Source organism: Amphiura filiformis, chromosome 6, assembly GCF_039555335.1.
Source record: "Amphiura filiformis chromosome 6, Afil_fr2py, whole genome shotgun sequence".
Taxonomy (NCBI): Eukaryota; Metazoa; Echinodermata; class Ophiuroidea; order Amphilepidida; family Amphiuridae; genus Amphiura; species Amphiura filiformis.
This window is the reverse complement of record NC_092633.1, coordinates 77,556,419-77,582,943: the sequence shown is the minus strand read 5'-3', so window position 1 is coordinate 77,582,943 and position 26,525 is coordinate 77,556,419. Positions and strand designations below refer to the sequence as shown.

The following is a 26,525-nucleotide window of genomic DNA, read 5'->3' as shown; positions in this document are numbered from 1 at the left end:
GATAAAGCCTTGAGAAAATGCCTGCTCATATACGGACACCTATTGTTAATATATAAACTCATCCCAAAAAGAAAGTATCCAGTTTGATTTTGGTTCATAAGTCAAAGATGGAGTCATAAATCAAGACCTACCAAAAGTATGTTACAGATAAATTTCTTCCACACAGTTTGATACCTCATTTGATGCAGAATTGATGATACAGTGACTTTTAAATGCAAGACCTCAATTTTAAAAGTTGCATTTATGATGTGGGCTCCAAGATTCGTCATAAATTGACAGGACGAAAAGACATTACTGCCATTCACTCTTCACAGGGCAGATGTGTATCATCAAATTCTGGAGAATATGGATGTCCCAATTTGTCATTATTAGGGCTCCAATTATTGACAGGAAAAAAGGCAGATGTGTATCCAAATTCTGGAGAATATGGAGGTTACTGGTGTCTAAATGCGAATAGAAACGATGTTTGCTGCAGTAATATTAGAAACCTAACTACTTTTTTAGTGTCATTTCCACTGGTACATAATAAGCTTGCATTTTGGAACATTAATGCGCAAGGTAATATTTTGGGTAGCTTCAATTTAGATTATATTTCGTCTTACCGCCTCCCCCAGTATGTGTTCTCATCGTTTTTTCAGCATCTGTCCAGGGTACTATTTGGTCACCCCATATTCCAGGACCAAACCCTACAGCTTCCTGCTCGGTTAAGATCTCAGAATCATCATGAACTACAGCCGTTGCCTCAAGGATATAAGGATGACTCGACCTATAAAATGCTGGGTCGATTCTACCAGCAGGAAGCGTCACATCGTAAGTTGGAATATCACAAGTAACCGATGATGTGCCTCCTCCGCTGTTGCTGGCAGTGACAGTGAAATACAACGGTAAACCCCCTTTCAGATCCTTTAAACAAAATAATAAAACCAATAACCTCAAACCAAAACGAAACTCGGAAATATAAGTCACTTTTGTTAATTTCTTTAAGTTATTTCTTAATGCTAATATAGTTCAAATAGCAATAGCAATTTTTATGTTGTTATCAGGTCTTTTCACACAAAACGTACATGCACAATGATAGCTGATGGTCCTCCAAACTCATCTGCATTAACAACATCAGTTCCTCCTGGCACAGTTCCAACTGAGTATGTAAAGTCACAATACTCTTGTCATCCCCTGCAGCTATTTCAAGCTGGAAGGCTGGTTCTGTGTAATCTAGCCCAGGCACTTGTTCCACTTTGCATTCTCTAGTAGGATTGGGCTCAACAACTCCACCTGTTTGTCTTTTGCGACTCTGTTTGAAGTTAAAAACAAAAAATCGTTGTGTCCGCATGCTTTTGGCGTAGCCAGGATTTTGTCGTGTGAGAATTTGGTGTGAAAGCCAAATATTCGTCAGATTTGGGAGCAAGGTCAGATTTTCGTCCCCATTTAGGAAGCAAAGCCAGATTTTCGTCTTCATTTGTCAATTTTTGGTCATTTTAAGGACATTTTGCTCCTTACCGTTCCCATTTTGTCCCTGAAAATTTTCTTGTCTACGCCACTGGCTCGTTTATACAATAAACGTGTTTTATGCAATTCGCCGAGCGCAGATATCAACCATGGCAATAACGGGTTTGCTGCACCACAAAAATATCGATAACGTCTATCTATCAAAACGTTTTCAACATTGTTCTCAAAATGTTAGAAAAAGTTGCCTGAAAACGTTTAAATGTCGGGGAAAGCAAAGGGTATAAAACGTTTTCATAACATTTAAAAGTATTTGTTGATAATTCACTGCAAATATTCTAACATAATGTTATTTAAGAGATGACAAAGTATTTGGCAAAATATGTTTGCAAGACATGTTTTCATGACCTTTATATAACCCGACATTTAGTGTTATTTAAACGTTTTTACCAAAACCAAAAATGTAACCTATTTAAAAAGTTTATCGTCAATGTGCGGTGACCCTGCAGTTCTCCTAGATTCAAAATTGTAATATTACAATAAAAAGGGAAGTATTGTAATTGCATAACACTGCGATTAGCTAATAACATATGTGACTTACCACTGATGTCGTAGATTCCATGAATTGTGGTGGGGACTTGTCGGGATCTTTGTTATGGATATTGAATATTTCAGCTTCTTTTGCCGGTGTTGCGTAATGCCAAATTTTCTTTTTGAAAAGAGTTTTTTTCTTAAATAGCAAATCAATTGTAACTTTTCCGTAAAGAGTAATTGTGAGAGGCACTATCTTAACATTCATGCGGATGCTGAAATAAAGAAATAGAAATGACAAATTATACCGTTGTGTTGAATATTAGCATAAAGTGCTAAAGGTTGCAGACTTGCAGTGTTTGATATTTGTTGCTATTTGCTTGTTGTTTCACTGGTTCTACTTTACTTCGTTTACTTGTTATTTAATTCGTGTTTTATATTTTTTGTCTTAGCATAATTCGTGCTTTATACTATCAATCCTTACCCTACATCCAACGGAAACTTGGAGAATCCGATCTCTGCTGTTGTTGGAAACTGTACATTCAATACTGCTGCATTAAGTTCCAGTTCTCCACACAAAATAGCAATGCATACTCGAGCTCCAGCTTTCAGAAAAGCTCCAGCCTTAGGCGTCACAGTTCCCTTAATGTTAAAAAGTTAAACGATATCGTGTTTATCGCATATTGCCAGAATTGCGAGGGCTTCAATATTATATGCTATACGCTATGTTTTAGTGAACTGGAAAGTGCTTTATGAAACTTTTAAATAGTGTATATCATAAGATGTAATTATTTCATTTTGTAGTGTTTTCCCCATAACATCTGAATCAACCGATTTAAGAAATTTAGAGTAAGAGTTCTTGTGAATTGTTCTGATACTTTTATATTGAGTAGAACAGATTGACAGCCTTAAAAATGATGGGTTTTGTTGAAATATGTTATGAATCTGAAAATGTGAAGTTAAAAGTGTTTTGTGGGTAAGCGGGTCCTGACCTTGAGTCTGGCTCAATCATTACCAACCAAAGTAACAGCGTTATACCAGTAGAATATCAACAACAAAAAAGGTGTGTGACAAATATCACTTACCTCAGCAGTCATTGTAATGATACCAACTCCTACGGTTATATCCATTCCAAAAAACCCGCCGGCACCAGCATCTACACAAGAACATTATTAGTTTGATACTATGTAAACAGTTGAACATCGATGACCGTCACATTTCTAATCAAACTAATCTTATAAATAATTGGTAGATGTCAATATTCTTATTACCTTACATCAGCCTATATTTATTTCAGTGCATTTGAAACCACCCCATTACACATTTGAGAGATGTTAAATTGGTCAATTACATGGTTAAGTCGCTGACATCGCTGCCTTTTCATTTGGTTAAATACCATTGCCTATAATTGTCCTTATGGCTTAAAAACTAATAGTTTTCTCCTTCTTCCTTGTCTTAGTAAGACCCATTCGAGGCACTAAGGAAGCCTCAGAGCCCTAACGTGGTAGACTGATGCCATGGCTAAGATATTGTTTTGATATGATTATTTTGTTAAAGATTATGTCGCAGATGCATAAAACTATACTTTTTCAGAATGCTTAAGACGAGAAGAATGCATTTTGAGATTATGGTTATATGACCATAAAAAGAAGCTAACGTTATTGAACCTAGGTAGATCTTCGCCTGCATTGTCCTAGAGCAAAACACGATGGCACCGCTACCGTGGGTTCTAAAGACTAGCGATCACAACAACAGAAGTCTTATCACAAAGAAATTGACGGTGTATGCAGAGAAGATTCGTTCGTTGATGAAAATTGCAAGTAGTGTAGTATTTACCTACAGTTTGTGAAATTATAAATACTCACATAAACCAATCCAGATAAAACCTCCAACTAATATACCAAAATTAACTTCAAAAAACGTGGTTTCTTTCCTCGGGAATGGTATTGTTCCACTTAGCTTCACATCAAAAGATTGAAAAATATCACCTGCTTCTCCTGACGTCACGGCATCTACTACTTCTTCAACCTACAATTATGTAAATACATCAATCAAGGGTTTAATCGCATGTACTTTCCAGAAATTTGATTCAAAAATCATTAATGTAACTTTAGATCGCTTTGAAGATTGATAGAATGAATGCACGCTTGTTAACATATACTATACGAAGAAATGTCAACACTCACCAAAACTCTAAATAACTTTCGGAATTCCCTCATGACCTCCAGCGCCTTTAGCGGATCAATATTTTGTAGATCCAACATAGCCTCCAATTCACCTATAGTCATGTTTGCTATTTGACGTGTCAACGCATCGGCACCTTTTCCTGTTTTGAAGAAAGCAATTTCAATTTACCCACTTGATAATAACTTTGTTCAACTTTGTTCAACTTTAAATAATCTTTCTTCTATGTGTTCCAGGCTTGAGGACACTTTGCTCCTGCCTTAAAGTCATTTCGAACATACGAACATGATACTAAATAGTATTATAATATAGAACTCGAACAAATATTTACTTAGTCATGTTCTTGTAGGTAGCACACTACCCCATATAATTGTCAAAATGGTAGATGTTTTACAGTTACCTAATGTCCACAATCATTAGCTATATATGATGCATGAAGAATTTTCTTACCCGTTATGCCACCACCAATCACTGTGGACCCTTGCCAAAATCCAGTAGATACGCCGTCAGACAAAAGGCCAAAGATGTCTTCACCACCTATTCATTACAATATTTATGGGGTAAAAACTCCTTTTAATGTGTGATATAGATAAAACTTACACAAACTAACTGCAAAACGTTTATATAAAGATTGTGAATTTCTATGTTTACACAAGTAATTTTGTGTGAACTTACCGAGAGTAAATGACAATTCTCTTTTCTTTCGTGGAATTTGGACCTCTTGTTCTTCTTCAAGAATAAATAAACCCATCTGCCTTCTACTAGCTTCACCCTCTGGTTTCTGCAGTGGAACTGTATGTTTGGCAAACACATTGTAAACAAATTAAGGTAAAGTAAATACAAGAACACAACAAATACGTGAAAATCTAATTCAGGCGTGCCTCTCAAGGCGTAAAGTAGTAAAAAACAATATTTCATGGCATTTTGTGAAGGCCTCCCTTCATGGCAACTTAAACCAGGTTGACTATTTTGGTTTGTATCGTGATTGTGATAACTATAATTACTGCCAAGTTAGATTATTTAATATTGTTTTAGATTCTGCAAATATACAAAATTATGATATTTATCACCTTTTCTTCCTGGATCTATTGTCGTCATCATATTGGTCTCGGCTGAGAGGATAGCCATATCTTGTTCAAGAAGATTAGCGAAATATCTCTTGGCTTGTGTGTTTAGTGATACCTCCTCATTTGCCATGGAGCCTTCCATATTCTCAGTAGGACCCTCCCTATGATATTTGAAAAGAAGCACGGTAAAGGAATACTTTTAAATGACAAAGAATCTGGGTGGCAAAAGTGCACCTTGCTCAGCACCTTGCTCAGAAAAAACACAAACAAACAAACGTTAACGTCATATAGAGACCACGCCAAAATATTACTCTGATCATAACGATTCTGAAAAGGTAGTCATTCAAAGGTCGCATTTTTGGACCCTTGGGTCAAAACCTTAAAAACTCCCCGATTTTAATAAAAAATAGTCTCTAATAATTGTATGATATTCAAATAAAGAGCAGTGTGCACCATATAGAATGTCTCGTTACATAATTAATCGCGTTTTGTATGATTTGAATAATATTTGACCAAATTACCCATTAAACCGTATTGACCTTTTTGGCGATGTTCCCTTTGTAACGATGCAAAATAGATGGTTCAAACTAGAAAAAAAATTTCCCCGTAGCGCCGCCACGGAATAACCCCCATTTGTTATTATTAAGTCATATACTACTCACACTTGTCTTCTTCTTCGGCGTCCTCCAGAGCAACCAGGTACAGAAAACAAAGCCCCTTTAATAATTATGATAGGCTCTTTGCAACTACCATCAGTGCACATTTGATATCAAAGACAACACTCGGGTTGTAAGCTTAATTTGCTAGGATTGATTGAGGGGTCACTCGATCATAACTTTGATGGGAGGAATATACCATACATGCTTAGGTCTACATGGTACATGGTGGATGAAGGCTTTAACAATTGGTATTTTAATCGTAAATTCCCTAAAGCTTTCACATGTTCTACACCTGTACGTAAAAAGGTACGAACAATACAATAGCCTAGGTAAATAGAGTAATTGCAACTTATTGAGCGAGATAAACGGCAACATCATTATCGCTTTAGTTTTCTATGCACATTGTGATCATGATGAACTGTCAAATTAAGTCTAAATTCCTACCAAGATGAAATCCTGCGTTCAACGACTCTGTATACACCCAGTTTTCAAATCCAAGCGTGAATGTCATGCCACACAAATCAAGCTTCATCCATATTGAAAACGAACGCCTAGCAACTCCCAAGTCTAGCTCGAGACAACAACCTACTCCATTACAAGTTTGATCCGCTGTACAATACGTTGCGACGGTATCAGGGAATTGTATTGATGTGCAACCTGTAAAGGTATACGAGAAATAAATAAATGGAAACGAAAACACATAGCACATATAGCAGTAGTAAATAATGGAACTTAAAGAGGAAGCCCCGCTTGGCCAGTTCTTCTGTGAAGAACTGACTTACACCTGTTACTTTGATGACAGACAGAACATAATTTACATGGATACATTTTAACCTTGACTAATTCCCTAAGGAACTTAGACCAAAAGTGGGGCTTCATCTTTAACATGCAAATTAGAACCAATAATAAAAACCTGGGCCGCCACCCCCTCCCACCGGCCTTCAAGAAGCTTGTCGGGTCATGTGACTTGGGATCAATATTCCGATCACGTGATCCGATTCGCAAAAAAAACGTCAAGTACCAGCAATCCACGGCGAAGTGATGCTCAGATGAGTCACGGAAAATAATTTCACGTAAGTGTTATTCTGTTTGCTTGTGTGAATTAGTTAAATTTACACTAAAAATAAATATCAAAAGAACGTTTCATGGTGAACTGATCATGTTCTGCAGCAGGGATTCCAAACCTTTCTTGGAGATTATAGGGCGACCCCATTGCAGATTGTAATATATTGTAAGAGGTCCCAACATACTGGTTGAGAAACCCTGTTCAACAGTAATATATTTATTTTGTTCTGATTTTTGCTACAACTCATATAGTATTCATATTTGGTAGGTTCATGTATCTTAACCCTAACCCGCCTGAATACTACAAAATACTACTTGATATATGCGCTGTTCGTGCATGCATCCCACGTGGTGTGATGACGCAATCGCCCTAAGTGAAGCCCAAGACCCGTGGCAAAGTGTCGCCGACCGAGTGCTTGGCATGCGAGGGGTCTCGGGTTCGAATCCCACCCAGAGCAAACAACTTCTTTCCTTCTTTTCTCTCTTTATTCTTTCCTTCTTTCCCTTCCCGTCGCCGAAAAGCCCTTAGGGGGTTAGGGTTAGGTTACCACTATCGAAACTCAGTATAGGCTTCCTTAACCCTAAACCGCCTGAATACTACAAAATACTACTTGATATATGCGCTGTTCGTGCATGCATCCCACGTGGTGTGACGACGCAATCGCCCTAAGTGCTATATAGGCACGGTTTCGCTGGCCAGCGAAGCCCAAGACCCGTGGCAAAGTGTCGCCGACCGAGTGCTTGGCATGCGAGGAGTCTCGGGTTCGAATCCCACCCAGAGCAAACAACTTCTTTCCTTCAGTTTCTCTCTTTATTCTTTCCTTCTTTCCCTTCCGTCGCCGAAAAGCCCTTATCGGGGGGTTAGGGTTAATACATGTATCTTTTCATACGGTTGCTATGGCAACGGCGGCCATCTTGTTTATTAAAGGGGTTCTGCGTGAGCGCCATTTTTCAGTAACAGTAAGTTCGATTGTAACCATATTTGGTAAATAAGTTGATAATAGTGTTATATGAAATTACTCATAAGGAATTTTGGTTAAAAATTTAAATACGCGAGATACGGTGAATTAAATTCCGTAAATTCGGCATTTTTGGGAAAAAATGGGATAATTGATCGTTACCATGGTTACATTTTTTAAAAACAAATTTCGCTCTGAGTAATTGAAGACATATGTCAGATATATGACATATATATCAGGGACACACCTGCCAAATCTTATGGTGATCGGAATTACCGTTACTGAAAACGGCGCGCGCACCATCATAACATACACAAATACGCAAAATAGCAAAAACCGGCATTTTAAGTCTAAAAACACTAAATATGCAAATTATGCGTTAAATATGCGAATTACGCATTAAAAACCTGAATTCATATTTTCTGTAAGTGTTAAATTAATTTTAAACACATATTCAATCAGAAAAAAAACCCTTTTTACAATGAAAATTAATTTTACTGAGAAATATCTTAAATATCGCCGCTTGAAAACAGTACAATACAAAAGAAATATGCCACATGTAAAAGTAAAAGAAGAACGTAATTGATCCAATTTTCTTTTCGCCTTTTCTGCTCCAATCGAACCGGAATCAAATGTCCGATTTGATTCGAACAAAAAGCAAATTAAAGCTGAAACTTTACAGTATTAAAGACATCACAAAAAGCTGTCCAAACCCCAAATTCTTCAAAATGACCACTTCAGTATTCCCTTAAGCCAATATGCCATTACCTGTTTGCGTAGGAGTAATCTGATTTGGTGGAGAATTACAAGATGTTGTCAGCAACAGATCAGAACTAACACCTAGTGTATTAACGATAAGTCCACTTGCTACCTCGTTGATTTCATCTAATAATGACATGGAAAACACAACAAAAACTTTATTTTCATGACATTGGAAAATCATCTTATCAAATCAATCGGTGCCGGTGGACATGGTAGACCAGATTCAAGAAAGATGTCAAAGCCAGGCTTACAGATAAGAAATTACGACATTCGACTTCAAAAGATGCAGGAAACAAATCAAATCGCAAATCGGCTGTGTGTTTGTACCTCATCGTGAGTAGCATGTTTTCTTTTTGAGGGAATTTATGCACGGCATATGATGGTATGTGTATAAATGCAATTGCGCTTATAACATTACGCAGGTGAGCTAATGGAAATGTATTGTAAATAACAACCCTAACAAAACAACAGTAAACTTACCAACACTTGGCCATAGTAGTGTGCCATTGGAGCAGTATGGAATTAGTGCAACAAATTTTTCAAGAACAAAAATGTCTGCAATACATGCGTCCTCTACGCATAAACGAAGACGAAAGTTAAAAATGAGATTTCTGTTGTCTTCAGATTTGTCGATGTTGTATATCAATCTCACCGCATCACTTAAATGTTGTGTGGAAGAACGGCCCCATTGATATCTGAAACGTGCAGGTTTGGAAAAGTGTTACAAATTGAAACAAATACAAGTGTTTAATCCATCTTGGGGTGTTATACACTAGTAAACATGATATAATATTGGCGGAAGGTGTTAAATTACATACGTTAGCGTTAAGTTTACCCTCGAAATATAATAAGTATACACATGCATTTGCTTTTATAGGCCAACATTGAAAATGCTGAAACACTCTTTACATCTACATTAACACAAACGTATCAGATTTAACAAAAATATATGTAAAAAGTATTTAGAATTTTTAAATTTACGTTACAAGTGATGTATTTAGGCTCCAGTTCTCGAAGGTTAAAACCAAGGAAAAGTTGCATGGGTCAACGGCTATAGAGAGTTTTAGACTGCGACTGATAAAACCTAGGTTTGTATTCACACAGCATACGATGCCAAGACATCCGCTGGTATACTGACAGAGGCCACCTGAAGATGGAGCTGGTTGGTTTGGTAGTGCCGGACAGACTGCAAGAACACCCAATAATGGATTGCATCACAAGGTACAGTGTAATCAATATGGGAAGTAGCAATGTCGGTATACCCGTACTTGAAAAGACTACGGGAAGACATCCATCACATGATTCGATCCATGGCATTCTATGCAGCAATTTTAAATTTATAGTAGGCTTAATACTATTTAGATCGGATAAAAAAAATAAAGAATTTGTGTACTATTATGTTAATTCAATACTGATGCAAATAAAGTATTTTATTAGAATTATATTAAAAGAATCAACGAAAAGAAAAGAACCTAGTAACAACATCAACAAAAACAACAACAACAACAATAGCAAAAACTTTAATAAGAATATTACATTGTTACCTTGAGGTTCGTCGCTCACAATACATTGTGTTAAGGAATGTAACTTTGTTGGGAGACCTAACGCTGTTGCTATCCTTTGGAGACCAACGTCAACAGCCTCAAAGAAGGAATCCGTTGTTATCACTAGAGGGAAAATTAATAGCATTAAATAAAACCACCTGGAGAAATATTGACGATGTTGCATGTAAAGTTGAACAGATATTCCATGTTTTCTTACGTAATGTTATGGAGTTGTTATTTATAGGTCAATGAATGCGTATTATTTGTTAGGAGATAAATTAGGCAAAATATTGCACGCGCGCTGATGTTGATGCACGAGCCCGATGCATAAAACAAACCAGGTTCAAGACAACAAAATGAAGAGGGGTGGGGGAAAACTAGCGCAGACCTACTTAGTGAGAAATTCTTACCAGGCAAAGTATTCCATGTAGCAGTACCATTCGGATAGCAGTGTGGTAGTGGTGTCGATGATTCGGCGAGTAAGCTGATATGGCCACTGTACTCGGTAAACGTACACACTTCAAAGCCTAAACTTACAGTCAACATGCCTTCTGTTACTTCTAAGCTCCACCTATAGAATATGTGCAGAATGAATGTGCAAACAGTAAGAAACGCGAAGAGTTGTCAGGTACGATTATTTTGCATCTCGACGTCAATCTTCAAGAATTTTTCGGTTTGTTCGTTACTGTAATAATGTATTGCAGGCATATACCAAAAGAAAACTATAAGATCGAGAACGACATACCTGAAGTTGAACACATTTCCAATCGTACTCTCTTGACTGATACCAAAGTCCGCATTTGCTAGCGATCTCTCATAACTCCAGTTATCAAAGGCAATCACTATTTTACCAAGACAGGGATCAATATTAAATCCAAAATTGAAGAGATGCTCTAGTGTGCCAATTTGAAGATCAAGACAACAATCGATTCCAAAACATGATTTACGAAGATTGCACTGTATACCTTTTGGTAGTTCATCTGCAATTTGCATGGACGGGCAGTCTAAAGAGTATAAACATAGATATTTAAATATTTGTGTCATTGATTCATTACTCGGCACTGCCTTATCTATAACATCCATAAATTATCATCCAAAATACAATTTGAAGACACAAATTTCATTACGAATGAATAAAAATAACTTACTTCTCAGAGTTGTATTTGTAAACACAACATCACAAATACCGTCACCAAACAGGCCAGGGTTAATGCCAAGTTCACCCAGCAATTCAGCAGTCGCACCTTGTATAATAGTCCCATCCAAAGTCTCGACGAAACCATCGGCTATTCACAAAGAGAATTACACAATATCTTTATAATAAACAAATACTGCCGAGTCCTAAATGCCGAGTCCTAAATAACAATAAATCTCTCAACTTGTGTTATATCAATTTTGTTTCGGTGCCAATTAGTGGGTTTTTAGCGGGTTCGCCGTCTGACAAGTTTAGAACTGTCAAGCTTTCGTCAGGAGTAGCTCTGACTTCTTCAGGACAGAGTACCTAAGAATGAGACATGTAGTCCACCCCCTTGCCTACTAATGGCTCTGAAAAGAGCCGTTCACTGAAGACCGCCCTTGTCAACAGATAACAAGCAGATCTCGTTTTTAAAGGTTTTGGTGGCTCTGATTGGTCCATGAGTGACCAAACCGTTCCTGGTAAGCCGTATACTACTGTTACAGTATATGCAGTATACTCTGTTGACAAGGGTCAATTTTTAGTGAACAGCTCTTTTTCAGAGCCATCAAACTGTTAAATTTAGCAGATAGGCGAGGTCTGCTTGTTTTCTGTTGACAAGGAGCAGTCTTCAGTGTACGGCTCTTTTCAGAGCCACCAAACCTTTAAAATTAGCAGATAGGCGAGGTCTGCTTGTTTTCTGTCGACAAGGGACAGTCTTCATTGAACGGCTCTTTTCAGAGCCACCAAAACCTTTAAACTTAGCAGATAGGCGAGATCTGCTTGTTCTCTGTTGTCTTCAGTGCCATCAGTAGGCAAGGGGCGGCCTACATGTTTCATTCTTAGGTACTTTGTCCTGAAGAAGTCAGAGCTACTCCTGACGTAAGCTTGACAGTTCTAAACTTGTCCGACGGCGACCCCGCTAAAACCCACTAATTGTTATGAATTCCCGTCGTAAAAGCCTATCCCACAATTTGTTTCGGTGACTACCTACGCACAGCATGAAGGCATTTTTCACATTTAAGTATATCAAGGTCCCGATCAAGGTAACAGTATGGAACTAGCATTTTAAAGACTGCTGTTTCCCGGCAGTATAAAGAAATATTATCATGACGATGTGAATATAACTAAAGCAACATGATTGGAATAAATCTACATATCAATGTCAAAACTGTAAGCAATATGGGCAGTATTTACAATAATTAACAACAGCTATTTTTTTTAAGAATCTTTATTTTTCTAATAGCAATTCAACTGTAGCATAAGTGTTTTTTTTATTGGTTTTGCGCATAAATAGATAGGGGTAGGGAGAATATTAGTAGATGTGCTCACCTGATAAGTTATAATCGATATCGGCAAAATCGGGGTTACATGCAGGTATTGGCATTCTAGCATCTTTCAGCACATCGATGTCCACACAAGCACCATCTATACACACCTCTAGATTGAAGTCAATTTCCAGTTCTCTAGATGCATTGTCATTGCGAATTGTAAATCTGTTTATGTTAATTGATCAAATTAAAACTTGAGTACGTAATTATTATTTTCTGCATGACGACGAGTCATATATTAGTAGTTCATTATGCTGTAAATTAACCCGCAATTGATTAAAACAAATATTAAGCTGGGTCTGAATTATTATTGCCAAGGATATATATTATATCGCTCGATACGATTAAAGAGCAGAAAAAACTGGTTCAAATAATGCAAACCATCATTTATAATTTATATCCGTCCTGTTTCAAATTAACTATAGAGCGAGAGTAGTACTTATTAAAAAAAATGGCACTTTTGAATAGCATCAGATTGACATCTCGTGTTTTTTCACCTACCGCGTCTATTTTAAACATTAAACAAAAAGGTATTAGATAGTGCCTTTTAGCAACTTTTCTGAGCATCTTAGAAGTAGATGAAAGTCCTCACTTATGTAATCTGTCAGAAATCTAAACCGGCTCATGTTATGATAATAGTTGACACGGTAGTGTGCAATATCTCGTTAGCTTCAATTTGATACCGCATTTGCTACCAAAAGTTCTAAATTGACCAAAATTTATACCAGTATTTGACATTTGGTGCATTGTCAAAAGTTGCAAATCAAAAATCAAAAAGTCAGAATTGCTAGACATGACTAAACTCTCTTGCCCAGAAGAGCTCCTGTCGACTATCCTAAGTGTCATACAAGGCGTGGTTTATTGAATTGTTAATTTGGGACGCGTGGACTGTCACAATAACTTATTGCTGTACACGCGGGCATGGTGCGATCGATATTACAAAATTGTGTATTCTGCGCGCAAAAAATGTTGGTATATCAGAGCTAAACTGATGAAATATGTTGCAAATGTGGATTAAATTTACGCGAAGCGCGCCAAAATTGGCCGTTTTAGGCTAAATTGGCCAAATATGAGGTTAATTGGTCAGAAACCCGGATCTACTCCTATGATCACGCGTCTTTCTTCTTCAGACTACATAATACCAGACAAATAAAGCAACAGAATTGCAAAATTAATACAAAGAGGCGCTTACCTTGCGGCTACTGACTTTGTAATCTGAAATTCCTCTTGATTTCCTGAAACAAAACAAAGCCTTCATTGTAAACGGAAAGGACATTTTGTACTTCTTTGGGTTTCGGGTAATCATGGGTTCAACATTTTGTGCCTTGTATTGACTGGATATATCTATGCAAACTGTCCGTGACCCAACCAGCCTCTTCTCTCGCTTTTTCTAATTGTTGATGAGTTTTGGCATTTGACGTTCTAAAACGATGTATTTCTGAAGAAATCGTGAAACTTTGGTTACCACATTAATGAAATTTTACACGCCCCTGGAATTCCACTTCAATGAAATCAGAAGTACACGAACTTTACTCATTAAGCTTCCTGTGCTACAGTGCGTAACAATTAAATGCTGCAATATCCCTGCCCCACCTGGTGTCAATTTTTGGCCTATTGATATAAAATCACTGTATGTTTATTCTCAAATGAAGTTTAATACGGGCCGGGAATACGACATACCATTGCAGTGTTTTGATGTGTACAATAATGTAGGACCACAATGTAATTCACACGTACCAACGTATTGGCTTACTAATTATTCACATTTATGCTGAAAATTTTCTCGTTTTTTTTACATAAATGCATAAAGGGGACGATATTTGACATTTTATGTAAGTTTGAAGACAGTCCATATCCTAAACCAATTTAGGGTTACCCTCTTCAGAGTACCTGACGTCTAAAAAATCTAAACCTTACCCCAAACATAGTTGAAGACAGAGCCATTAAAACCCAGTTTTCAAATCCAACAGAAAATCTGTAACTACATGGATCAATCAATACCCAAGCAGATACTGATGCAGTGGATATGATTAAGTCCAGATCTAGGCAGCATTGTACACCCGTACACGTGTCACCAATCACAGTACATGAACTATCTACGCCTAGTGACAGCAGAATGTTAGGAGAACAGGCTGATATTTGAAAAATAATTAGGAAAGTAAAATTAATGAATATATTATCTGATGATATGTAAAATCATTTATACTTGTATTATTTTTTGAGATATAATATAAAGTTATACGTAAGTTACATAGTCCTGTAAATAGTCGCCTAATTTAAATATATTAATGGTAAAGACCATGGGTAAAAGGTAAATCAATAATGGCTACTTACATGGTGACACGCCGTTTATAGAGCATGCCTTTCCTGATAATAATGATTGCAAGTCAAGATGTCTAAGAACTGCATCTACCGCAAAGATCCCATTTGTAGATGCTATTTCACTCAGAAAACCTGACACTGATCCATCTCCTGTATGGATAGGCAACAAAGCTTGCATTACATAACTTGGGAAAGCTAACATGAATCCACGTAAGAAAATTGTCGTGATGAAAGTGTTATATATAACTTGTCTGCCTAAACCTACTACCCTTTGATTAAATATTAAACCAATTGGTTTGATCCAGATTTAAAAATCACTTTAGCCAATAGAATAGCCCAATTGCAAAGCAAAAACTAATGTGGATTATTGAAGAAACATATTACTAATTTCAAATGTTTTACCTACCAGGTAATATAAATTCCGCATTGTGATCACAGATCAGGATAGGTAATTTGATTCCGTCCAATATGATTATTTCTACACAGTCACCTTCAATGCAGATTCCAAGTCTGAGATCAATCTGGAAGACTTTCTTAGATGGTAGCTTGTCAACACTCCACCTATAAAATGAAAACATTGAATAACATTTTATGACAGTAGCACTGAAATGGAATCTAGCAATTGCTAGATTTAATGGCCATCAAAATTAAGGGTACTTTTCCCATTTAACAGGTGGTGGATACGGTTCCCCACTGTTTTCTCTTAAGCTACACCCCTAATTTTACTAACATCGACAACTTCGAAATTATTATTAGAAATATTAATGCTGCTTACATTACTTCCAAGATATCACCGATATTTTCCTTTCTTGTGTCACCCATTTGATACTCGAACATAGATGTATCAATTGACCACTTCTCAAGTCCTACCGAAAATTCAAAGTTGCAGGGATCCAGGACTGCCCACACCAACATATTTCGTTTTGTGATTTTAAAATCAACTATAGCACAGCATCTTACACCCAAACAGGTATCAAATACCTCACATGAAATAATTGATGGCAGCATGTCCATGTCAAAGGAAGGGCATCCTGTAACCAAATGGGAACAATTAGGGATTTATAACTGCGCATCAGTTGTATGGAGGGTATTATGAAAATCTATACAATTTGCCTTTGGAAATCGAGGAATATCCGTAGGGGCATATCCCCTAGAGATATTCCGAGGTTCAAAGCAAAATATTTAGATTTTTCACAATGCCTGACATTATAACTGATGCAAAGGTATTACCCGAATTCACGACCTTAAATTTAAACACCTCACTTTACACATTAACATGATTTTATTCTCTAAAATTCAGTGTGCGTATGTAACCTAACGAGAAATTTAATTAGGACGTACTTGTGTGATATGTGGAGGTTATGAATTAATTTCAAAGAATGATTAACGTTTTAGAAGTTTAATAAACATTTATACTATAGAAGTGGTATCTGGTGTAACATTATATCATCGGCGTAGATCGTTTCTAGATTAAGACTACTGCGATATTTAATGATTTAAAATAAGTTGAATAAGTATGGAAATTGAAAATACATATTTTTTTTATTTACCACTTGTGAGAGAACCAGGTAATCCAAGATCACATTGCCGGTCTTTCAAGATGTCCTGTATGATATTAATAAAATAGTATTGTGGTTATCGTTATCAAGGATTTATCTCATTTTGAAATCATATCACCATTTTATAATATAAGTTGTTTTGTGAATAAAATTATTAGGATTCTACTTACATCAAGGCCAAGTTTCTCGAAAACAAGCTCTATTGCAGAATCGCCGATTTCTGCACCAAGCTCTTCCAAAAACCCTGCGAGTGTACCATCCCCTGGTAAAAGATACATCGCTGACCTCTTCTTCCGGTCAATCTCGCAGTCAGGTATTGCCAAGTGGATGCCATTGAACACTGATATATCAGTACAGGTACCATCAATACACAGTTTTAGTGAAAGGTCTATCTTAAAGACGCCGAGTTTTGGCAATTTATCGATCGAATAGCTGAAATCATGAACGTTATTGTATAACAATGTTTGAGTATAAATAGTATCACTAGTAATTTGTTAATAGGCTTTAACCCGATTTATCATGTTTATAGGTCTATGGTTTATGTTTTACACCCCATGTTTTTGGGTTTTTTTCGTACAAACTTTTACCTTATCGTAAGATAACTTCCTATGTTCAGATACTTCCAAGTTTTCCAAGGGTAGGGAAACAGTGTGATATTGACGCTCCACTTTTCAAAGCCTATGACGAACCGGTAGCTACATGGATCCAAAATAATGAATGCATGCACCCACAACTCAGAAATCTGGAAGTCCATCTTGACGCAACACTCGATCCCTAGACAATCATTGTCTAATACGGAACAGGTCATTGAATTGGCGTAGTAGGGAACGTTAACCTTTGGGCAACCTGTAGTAAAATATCATGGAGACATTGGTGTAAAAACACAGCAACTGTTGGCGCAGTAGGGAACCTTAACCGCTCTACTCCGTACTTCCGTTGCTTGTTGCCACAGTGCCACTATAGTTAATGCGGTGGCTTATTGAAAATTTTAAACTACACGTGGAATTAAAATATAATATGAGTTGTAAAATATTTCGTATAAAAGTTGTATCAAACTAATTAGCATCCATTAGACATTATATACAAATTTGGTGGATCTTATGTTGCATTTGGATAGGGTAATCTTGTTTATTAACATTGAAATGGATGTGTACCCATTATTTTGATACAGCCTGTATGAAACGTACTTGTTAGATCTTTTGCCACAGAGCACTGGGTTTCACCGACGATATCCTGCAACAGGATGAAAAAATAAAACAGGAAATCGACATTGTGCCTCATCTCATTATTTTGCTTCAAAATAGACGGAAAAGCTTCCTGATAGCTATAACCTGTATTATTTTATCATCTTTTCAATTCGAATTTAGTAGAAACCACATTTTATGGTGTTAAAAGCAAGATATGCTTATATTCAAATAATGAAAGAAAAATTCGTTTAATAAGATTCGAAAGACAATTGTGAAAATTCAAAGAATAAAATAGTAATGTTGGAAAAGGCTATAATATTTTACACTTTAAAAATTTACCTCTAGACCAAGATAGGCCAGGACAAGATTGATAGCTGTCCGTCCAACATTCTCACCAAGTACCTCAAGAAAACCTTGTACTGTACCATCACCAGGTAGACTTGTGATGTTCTTCGTACAGAATGGTATAGGGATCTGTGTCTCACTCAGAACGTGATAATCCAGAATAACGCCCTCAAGGTTCGTTTGAAAAGATAAGTCAACTTGATATACCCTTTCGGCAGCAAATCTTTCTATTTTGTAGCTGAAAGTACGGATATTATTAGTTTAAATTAGTTTACACACCTTGTTAAAAGTAAATTTACTGCCAGTGGCGTAGCGAGGACTTTTACAAAAGGCAGCAATACAACTTTCAAATGGGCGAAATTTGGCAAAATTATCAACAAGAATCTTAAACATCAGGGTAGCATTTGACAAGGGGGGGAAAGACTTCTTATAGGGTCACAAAAATTCCCCTTGGCTACGCTGCTGTATTAAATAGTATAATAGTGAATAATACAAACCTTGCGGTGATAGCAGTACCAATAGAACTTAATTCGTCTGTGCCCCAGGTATAAGAAAACAGTGATATATTACGGAACCATGTCCCTATTCCGATAGACAACTGATATTCACACGGGTCTACCAAAAACCACGTTTTACTTGTGATGTGAGCGATTCGGAAATCCATGTTAAGACAACACTCAACACCCAAACACCAAGGATGCAATACACATGATTCACTACCAGGTAAACCTATATCAGTACAGCCTGAAAAATACATCAACAGATATATGCTATAGAAAGTTCTTTGGGTAAGACATCGATACAGGTCCATTTAGAAGGGCTGTAAACCTGTTACTCATTCTAAATAGGTTAATGACACTGAACATACGATGAAGAACTGTGGCAAGATAAACAAACTGTCTTCTGCAAATTTTACGCATTTCTATACGAGTATTGTTTGCTGAAATCATAAAAATTTGATTTGATCTTTTCATCTCTAATACATACTTTCATCAGGCGTATAGCTGGAAGGTTCACACTGGTCTTGTATAATGAAAGCCTGTAACATAATAAAACAGACATTTTTTAAACAAACTTGTGTTATTAACTTTCAGAGCAACGAATGTGCCGTCGCGACGGCCGTAATCATGATAACACTATACCAAACAATTTAAGAGAATAGAAACCGATTAACATCTATTATAATAAATGAATATATTCTTGGTTTATTGTTTATGTTATTGTATTTTAATATTTTTATTAAATTATTTTTATAGAACAAATTCCTCTTTGACTTCTTACGTCTAAATGAAAATGTTTCAGCACCATCGTGACTCCATTTTCTCCGGCATGATTGGCGAGCTCCTGCAAGTAACCATCTATTGTTCCATCTCCTGGTAAGGTTACAGTGCCATCGTCACATGATTGGATAGGAACCCGGATGTTGTTGATAATCGGAATATCAGTACATATTCCATCGAGGCAGATGCTTGCAGTCAGGTGAAAAACATATTCATTCGTATCTAGTTTATCAACTGAATATCTAAAAAGGAGAATAGTATGCCATCACTACAATGATATCTCAACGATTGACATGCGTAATTAACTAAAACAATCCAAACTTGAAAAGCATTCAAAACATCTAAGTGGACAAGGGGTGATAACACGTAAACCAGCTTTTAGTTTCGCCTGATACCTTGCGTACGCCTATTATATTGTTAAAGGTCTCATTTTTTTACCTGATTACTACTGCATCTCCAACAGATAACGTCTCCTCGGTCCCCCAAACGTAGGATACCAGCGATCTATTGTATTCCCATGTTCCAAGGCCAATGGACATAACTAGATTACATGGCTTATCAAGAATCCAAGCATGGGTTCGAATCCTCCTTACGATCAGATCTAATTCTATGCAACAGGTCACGCCTAGACACGGAGAACTTGCGTGGCACATCAAAGCATCAGTTGTCGTGGGGACTGCGATCGCAGGACAATCTAAAACAAAGTATTAGCCAAGTAATTAATGGTCCGTGACTGCGAATCTTTTGACGTATTGTAAAAAGCTAAACATTTTGTTCTATTGAACCGAGGAATGCCTCAAGTTATATTCCGAGGTGTTCAAATTTTATAACTAATGCGTCACTTTTATAATTCCATCTGTGTCACATTTTCTTCTTTTGAATTTGAAAACAACTTTCGAAAAACAACCAATTTTCGCGAAAATGGCACTTGAGCACATTATCCACTACGGTCTTCAATTGTAAAGATACTTATATAATAGCATCCGGTACATCATTGGTCCATTGACTGGGATTGCAATATTCACCAAGTAACGGAGCAAACAATAATTATTTCAAATCCCAATTTTCGAATAACAACGCATCGATATATTCAAATAAATTATATTTATTTATTTGTTTGTCAGTATCATCTTACCACCTGAAGGTGATGAAAGTGAAGCACTACATGACGGACCAGTAAAATATTCCTGCAAATCAAAAAACAAATAACGTGCTGATAAAAAAATATATATTAGTTTCCTATGGTCAGGGGTAGCAAGTCCATGTTGAAAGGCTGCGGCCCAACTTGATCCTCAACACTGACAAGCAAAAAAAAAGAGAAAAAAAAGCGGGGGCCCATTTGATCAAATCTGTTCGGATGTGAAAATCTGTATTACATACTGACTTGTATGATAATTTTATTTCGTATAACTTATAATATTGTCATTAATGCTAAGCAATTCATTTATCTATTAAAAGTAGGTATTTCTAGAAATTATTTCCACAATATTAAAAGCAAGTAAAATTGTTCTTCTCACATTATGTAAGAGAATAGCGAAGTCATATGTCACTATGTAATAATTGTTTTTCGTGAAATCTGAACTTACATCACTATGGATCCGCCCGATTTTTCACAAACACCGGTACGTGACCACCGAGGCTTTAACACATTCTACTTTCTTGTCTGCTTCTTAATATCTTTATGCAAAAAATAACAACAAAGCCAGCCCAATTACGCATTCCTTACCTCTAACCCAAACTTTTTCAAAATAACCTCCGCGGCAGAATCCCCAATTTTACCACCAAGGTATGTAACGAATCCGTCAACACTGCCGTCGCCTGGAAGCACAAAGTTGCTGAAATCTATGTTACACATTGGAATGGTGATCTTCACATCTTGGAAGACAGAAATTGTGTTGTAAATGTCATCAATGCAGAGAATGATGTCCAACGTAAAACTGAACAAATTTGCAGTCTTTAACTTGTCTATAGAGTATCTGTTCGATAAAAAGTATGCATAAATGAAAATATTACACCTACGTACACACACCCTCCCCACACCCCCACTAAACGAAACGAAACGAAACATAAGACAACAATCGAAGCCACATAAATATTTATGAATTTGATCATACCAACAAACTTGTATTAATTAGAGCATTTGCGTCCGCGTATTTAAACGTTATTATCTGTGATTGGATCGCACTTGCTGCGTATATTAATGAGGTTATGAATGGTGGTCATATACCTGATAACCAAGGCATCGCTGACATGCTGCTCCTCTACCAATCCCCATTTATGTGTGAATAAAGTTAATGTCCTACTAAGCGTTTCAAATCCTACAGAGACTTCGAAGTTACACGGGTCTAATGATAACCAGACTTTCATCATCAGCTTAGTGATTTTGAAGTCCATGCTCACACAGCATTGGATACTAAGACATCTGACGTCTTCAATTCCACACGTCAAGATATTATCTAATGATGGTAGGACAATACCTGATGGACAATCTACAAGAAATCATGTTTAAATGGGGAGCTGTTAGGGATATTGTCCATTGAGCGCCGCCCAAAGGTATGAGCATGCCTTGGGCATTGTATGGCAGCTGACATATCCTAACGACGGCGGAATAAATGTAAAGCGCTTTGATACATGTAAAAGGCGCTATATAAATGTCAACATTTATTTATGTATATTAGAGTGTTCATTTACTATGTTAGCCGCTCTTTTTCAACAACTTCTGGAAATATTTTTAAGGAACCAAAAAAAGTGACCATTTTTTTAAACGCTTACCGGCACTCTCTCGATCTACTTGGGGTACAGAACAGCTTTCTCCGGATAGATACTGTTTAATTCCGAGATAATTCATGACAGCTTCCACTGCTGTTTGACTAAAAGTTTCCCCTACCGCTAACGCAAAACCTCCTACAGATCCGTCTCCGGGAAGGGACAATGAAGCATTTTTATTACATAGAAGGATGGGCATTCTAGCATCTGAGAATATGGTAAAACTTGTTTTTTGATCTTCTATAGTAAGGTGTATGGATAGGTCAAGCGAAAATTCCTGACGGTCATCAAGCTTGTTCACTGTAAATCTAATAAAACATAAACAGCATGATATTTTTCATTTTAAAGTAACGGATGCTTGTGTTATAATAGTTATATATATAAATTGTGCTATAATGAGATCAATGAATTTGAAAAGAGATAGATCGTATACATATTGTTCTATTGTATAGTACAGCTGAAAACCTCCGGATATTCTATATTAAAATCCTATACTGCTATATTTGATACCAATTATTATAGTGATAGGTCTTCCCTCTCCAGTAATGACAAAATAAGTACATCAATTCCTCACAGGAAGGCACTATGACGTAATAATGTGAGTATGCCCTATCGATAGCAGCTTTATAAATCTAGAAACGTACGGTACGGTACGGACTGGATTTATTTATACAAACATAACATGAAATGACTGTATATAAATTATATGCCAAATTTATAGTCCATATATGTGACCCGGCAGCACAAATGAGCCGTAAATTCCCTAAATTGTATTCTGAGTTACGGTGTAAAATGTGTACGAAGGTCATATTCATCGGTAACTTAAGCTGGCCCGACATCCGTCTCATTTCGATAGTCAAAAACTAATCAATAATCCTATTGTTGAAGTGGATAATAAGCTTCTACCTTAGATGGCTATAGAACTTTTAATAGCTCTGGTCTTTGTTTGCTTATATTGCTAAATCCTGTTCAAGTGGTGGGTTACCAGGCATTGTATTTTGTACAGGTATGCATAACCAACAATTAACAATGAGAGAACTTTCTTAAACCTCGTTGACTTGGGGATGATTTGAAATGACCGCCAAATATAACTGTTTGATATTTATTGCCAACAATGTGGAAAAAGAGACACATGTAAAAACGTAAAAAGCTATAATTTTGTTGAAGGAGCAAAGTTTAACAAACCATAACCCCGCTTCTGGATATCGTTTGAAGTCAAATGATATACCATTTTTAAGTTTATGATGTTTATTTTTAAACACGAAATAAAACAAAATTGACCGGGGAGGAATTTACGGCTCATTCGCCGTGGACGGTCACATATATCATCAGTTTGTAGGAAAACCAGTAATTTCTACAAATAAATCAAAATCAGTGGTGAGTGCTATTGTTTATGCGTAGTTGAATGCGCATTCGACCCTGCGTACAACAATACGCGCAGCGGTTGAGACATTTTGGATTTACCATAAAAGACGAATAACTGTAAATACCCGGTACCCGTTTCATGGCTATATCAATTGTTTTAGAACATTAATCTATTAGAAATAAATATTACACATTCACTTTTAATGATCACGAATGTTCTCAATTTTTAGAAGGACCGATAAAATTGTACAAAATGTTCAAACGCCGTTTACTCAGAACAGCAATTTGGCGTGTTCTAAACTCATCTTTATCTTTCATTTACACGCTTACTTACGAGAACTCAATGGCTCGACCGAGGGTTTTAGATATTTTCGTTCCCCACGTGTAAGTGAACAAAGACACATCTAAGAACCATTCTCCAAGACCAATCGATATTATCTGTAGGTCACATGGGTCTATCATAATATAGGCTGTGATATCCCGACGAGTAACAATGAAATCCATGTCGAGACAACACTGAAATCCTAGACACAGAGCATCAATGCTACAGTGAACTCCATTTGCATTAATTTCTGGCAAAGTTAATCCTGGACAGTTTGGTTCATCAGGTGTCGGAAAACATTCAGTATCAATGACGTAATCCTAAAAAGATTTAATTCGATTAATTTGATTTCTATCTTTGCATAAAGCTTATAGGAAAATATACACAAACCATGATCAAATAGTACTAATTGACTTAGGAAAGATATGGATCTAGCATATTCGCATGTTTTAGCACAGTAATGGGAGAACTTGGATCTGGAAAAAATATGAATGGACCTCATTAACAAGCGTTATACCTTACCTTTATTCCAAGAGCACTTAGTACTGTGTTTATAACTGTTTCATCTGTATTTCCTGATACCAACTGAAGATAGCTGTCTATTGTACCATTTCCTGGTAGTGCCAAGGTACCATTTTCATTACAGAATGGTTTAGGAACAAGTTGCTGTGATAATATGGATGTAGTTTCACAGTTTCCAACAGTAAAACATATAATGGCAGAGAGGCTCATAATAAAATTGTTCATATCTTCCGATCTGTCAATTGAATACCTGCAAGCAACAACAATGGCAAGTTTGTAGTTTTCCCGTTTTCAGTAGTTTTTGTAGAAATTAACAAGCCCTGTTATAATGAAAGCTCGAGTATAATACCAAAACTTACATTATCTGCATCTCCGAATCTCCCAAAGCGGCATATCTTTCAACTCCCCATTCATAATCAATCGATGGAATATTGAGACTCCAATCGCCGAATCCAATAGCAACTGTGAAATCACAAGGATCAATAGCCATCCATGCATCAAGAAACAGGTGTGTGATCTTGATATCAATTGAGGTACAGCAATTCACACCAGTACAATATTTTGTAGGTTTGCAAGTAACTGTGCCAGATGAAGCAGGTAAAGGCAAGATTGGACAATCTGAGAGAGATTAACAGAAATGGAGGTTAATGAATGAATGAATGAATATTTTTTCGTTGTAGTCCTAATGATAAAATGGGCAAGTGCATTGATTTTTATCATTTGTACGTCAACAAAATTATATATCATACACATTGTAAAATCATCGTTGTTATACATGCAAATGTATATTGTTATTAAGAAGGTATTTTAATATTTTGGTATTCTTTTAAAAAAGAATAAGAAAAATAAGATAGCAACACCACCATTGGCTGCCCAGAACTGCTCACCCATTATAAAATTTACTAAGCAGCGCTGCGTCACGCGTTGCGCTGTAATACCCGAACGCAAATTCGCGTCCATGCATTAATAAAATAAATGCATGAAACGCACTTATCAAAGATCCGCTGCTATTTTTTAATTGGTTTATTGCTTCGTGAATATCAATACCCTTTATGAATAGGTAGAAATATTATTAGCACGGGATAGTTCATGAACTTATACCCTGAATAAGATTAAGATGTCCTATAAAAACGATAATAGTGGTGTTCAAAGTACAGACTTGACATTTAGTATGGAATATTTTTTCGAAAAATATCAAGACTGGTCTGGAAGGGGTCTGCATAAACCGCACGTGCAAAATATTAATTGGGATGTATCGGGAGATGGTGTAAAATAATTGTTTGATAGAAAATGTGCTTTCCGTGAGTTCACATTATGGTTCTCATAATGTGGCAAATCTGCCTAAAATGGCGGATTTATGGAGGCTGAATTTGAGCTTTGTGGGGTACACAATTTCGGACTTAATGCAACATTGTTCTGTTATTATCAAATGTATAGGGATTTGAGGTGATATTTCCTAAACTTCGTCGGCAATTGGCATTCATCACAGCTGAAATACACTTGCAATGTCCCAATTTTTTGAACATGGGAGGAGCTTAAAATATGGCTTTTAAAATTGGTACGTACTCTGAAAGTTTGAATGGACTCCCTGAGGTCAAATGTTATAAACTTAAGGTACAAAACAACTGTGGTGATTCTTGGTTGTCCAATGAACTCACGCTGTTTCTTTGTGTACAGTAAGTTTATAACATTTGGCCCCAGGGGGCCTTTCAAAATATCTGAGTGCGTGCCACTTTTCAGAAGCCATATTTTTAAGACTCCTCCCACTTTCAACACTGATAGATTACAAGTGCATTTCAGTTCTAACGAACACTTATTGGTATTTAGGTTCAGTAACTGTCACCTCGAACGTCAATAAATTTAATAATATCAGAATAATGTTGCTCAAATTCAGATATTTTACCCCACAGAAATCCAATTCAATCTACTTAAAACCGCCATTTTAGGTTAATTCACTACATTATGAGCGCCATAATGTTAACTAAAGGAAAGCACATTTTATGTCAACAAATTACCCTACACCATCTCCCGACACACCCCAATTAGTATTTATCCCGTGCGGTTTATGCAGACCCCTTCCAGACCAGTCTTGGAATTTTGCGAAAAAAATATTCCATACTAAATGTCAAGTCTGTAAA

General features: G+C 36.6%; 1 protein-coding gene across 1 annotated transcript in view; it reads right to left on the bottom strand.

The window, feature by feature from the left end:
• The window catches only part of LOC140154781 (uncharacterized), a 144,836-nt gene that overhangs the window by 48,622 nt on the left and 69,689 nt on the right, over positions 1–26,525 (bottom strand). Inside the window, 43 exon segments of the mRNA XM_072177348.1 lie at positions 603–903; positions 1,065–1,147; positions 1,150–1,291; positions 2,045–2,249; positions 2,459–2,616; positions 3,060–3,130; positions 3,840–4,002; positions 4,161–4,300; positions 4,609–4,695; positions 4,834–4,950; positions 5,229–5,386; positions 5,888–5,984; positions 6,329–6,541; positions 8,677–8,793; positions 9,151–9,365; positions 9,652–9,856; positions 10,215–10,337; positions 10,625–10,785; positions 10,960–11,218; positions 11,363–11,500; positions 12,721–12,884; positions 13,912–13,954; positions 14,637–14,669; positions 14,672–14,851; positions 15,054–15,191; positions 15,448–15,602; positions 15,817–16,072; positions 16,592–16,646; positions 16,771–17,032; positions 17,188–17,446; positions 17,788–17,833; positions 18,127–18,370; positions 18,630–18,876; positions 19,120–19,171; positions 19,414–19,654; positions 19,851–20,106; positions 20,548–20,599; positions 21,139–21,388; positions 21,640–21,901; positions 22,185–22,486; positions 23,878–24,185; positions 24,388–24,637; positions 24,747–25,005. Of these exon segments, the coding sequence (XP_072033449.1) occupies positions 603–903; positions 1,065–1,147; positions 1,150–1,291; positions 2,045–2,249; positions 2,459–2,616; positions 3,060–3,130; positions 3,840–4,002; positions 4,161–4,300; positions 4,609–4,695; positions 4,834–4,950; positions 5,229–5,386; positions 5,888–5,984; positions 6,329–6,541; positions 8,677–8,793; positions 9,151–9,365; positions 9,652–9,856; positions 10,215–10,337; positions 10,625–10,785; positions 10,960–11,218; positions 11,363–11,500; positions 12,721–12,884; positions 13,912–13,954; positions 14,637–14,669; positions 14,672–14,851; positions 15,054–15,191; positions 15,448–15,602; positions 15,817–16,072; positions 16,592–16,646; positions 16,771–17,032; positions 17,188–17,446; positions 17,788–17,833; positions 18,127–18,370; positions 18,630–18,876; positions 19,120–19,171; positions 19,414–19,654; positions 19,851–20,106; positions 20,548–20,599; positions 21,139–21,388; positions 21,640–21,901; positions 22,185–22,486; positions 23,878–24,185; positions 24,388–24,637; positions 24,747–25,005 (7,467 nt within the window).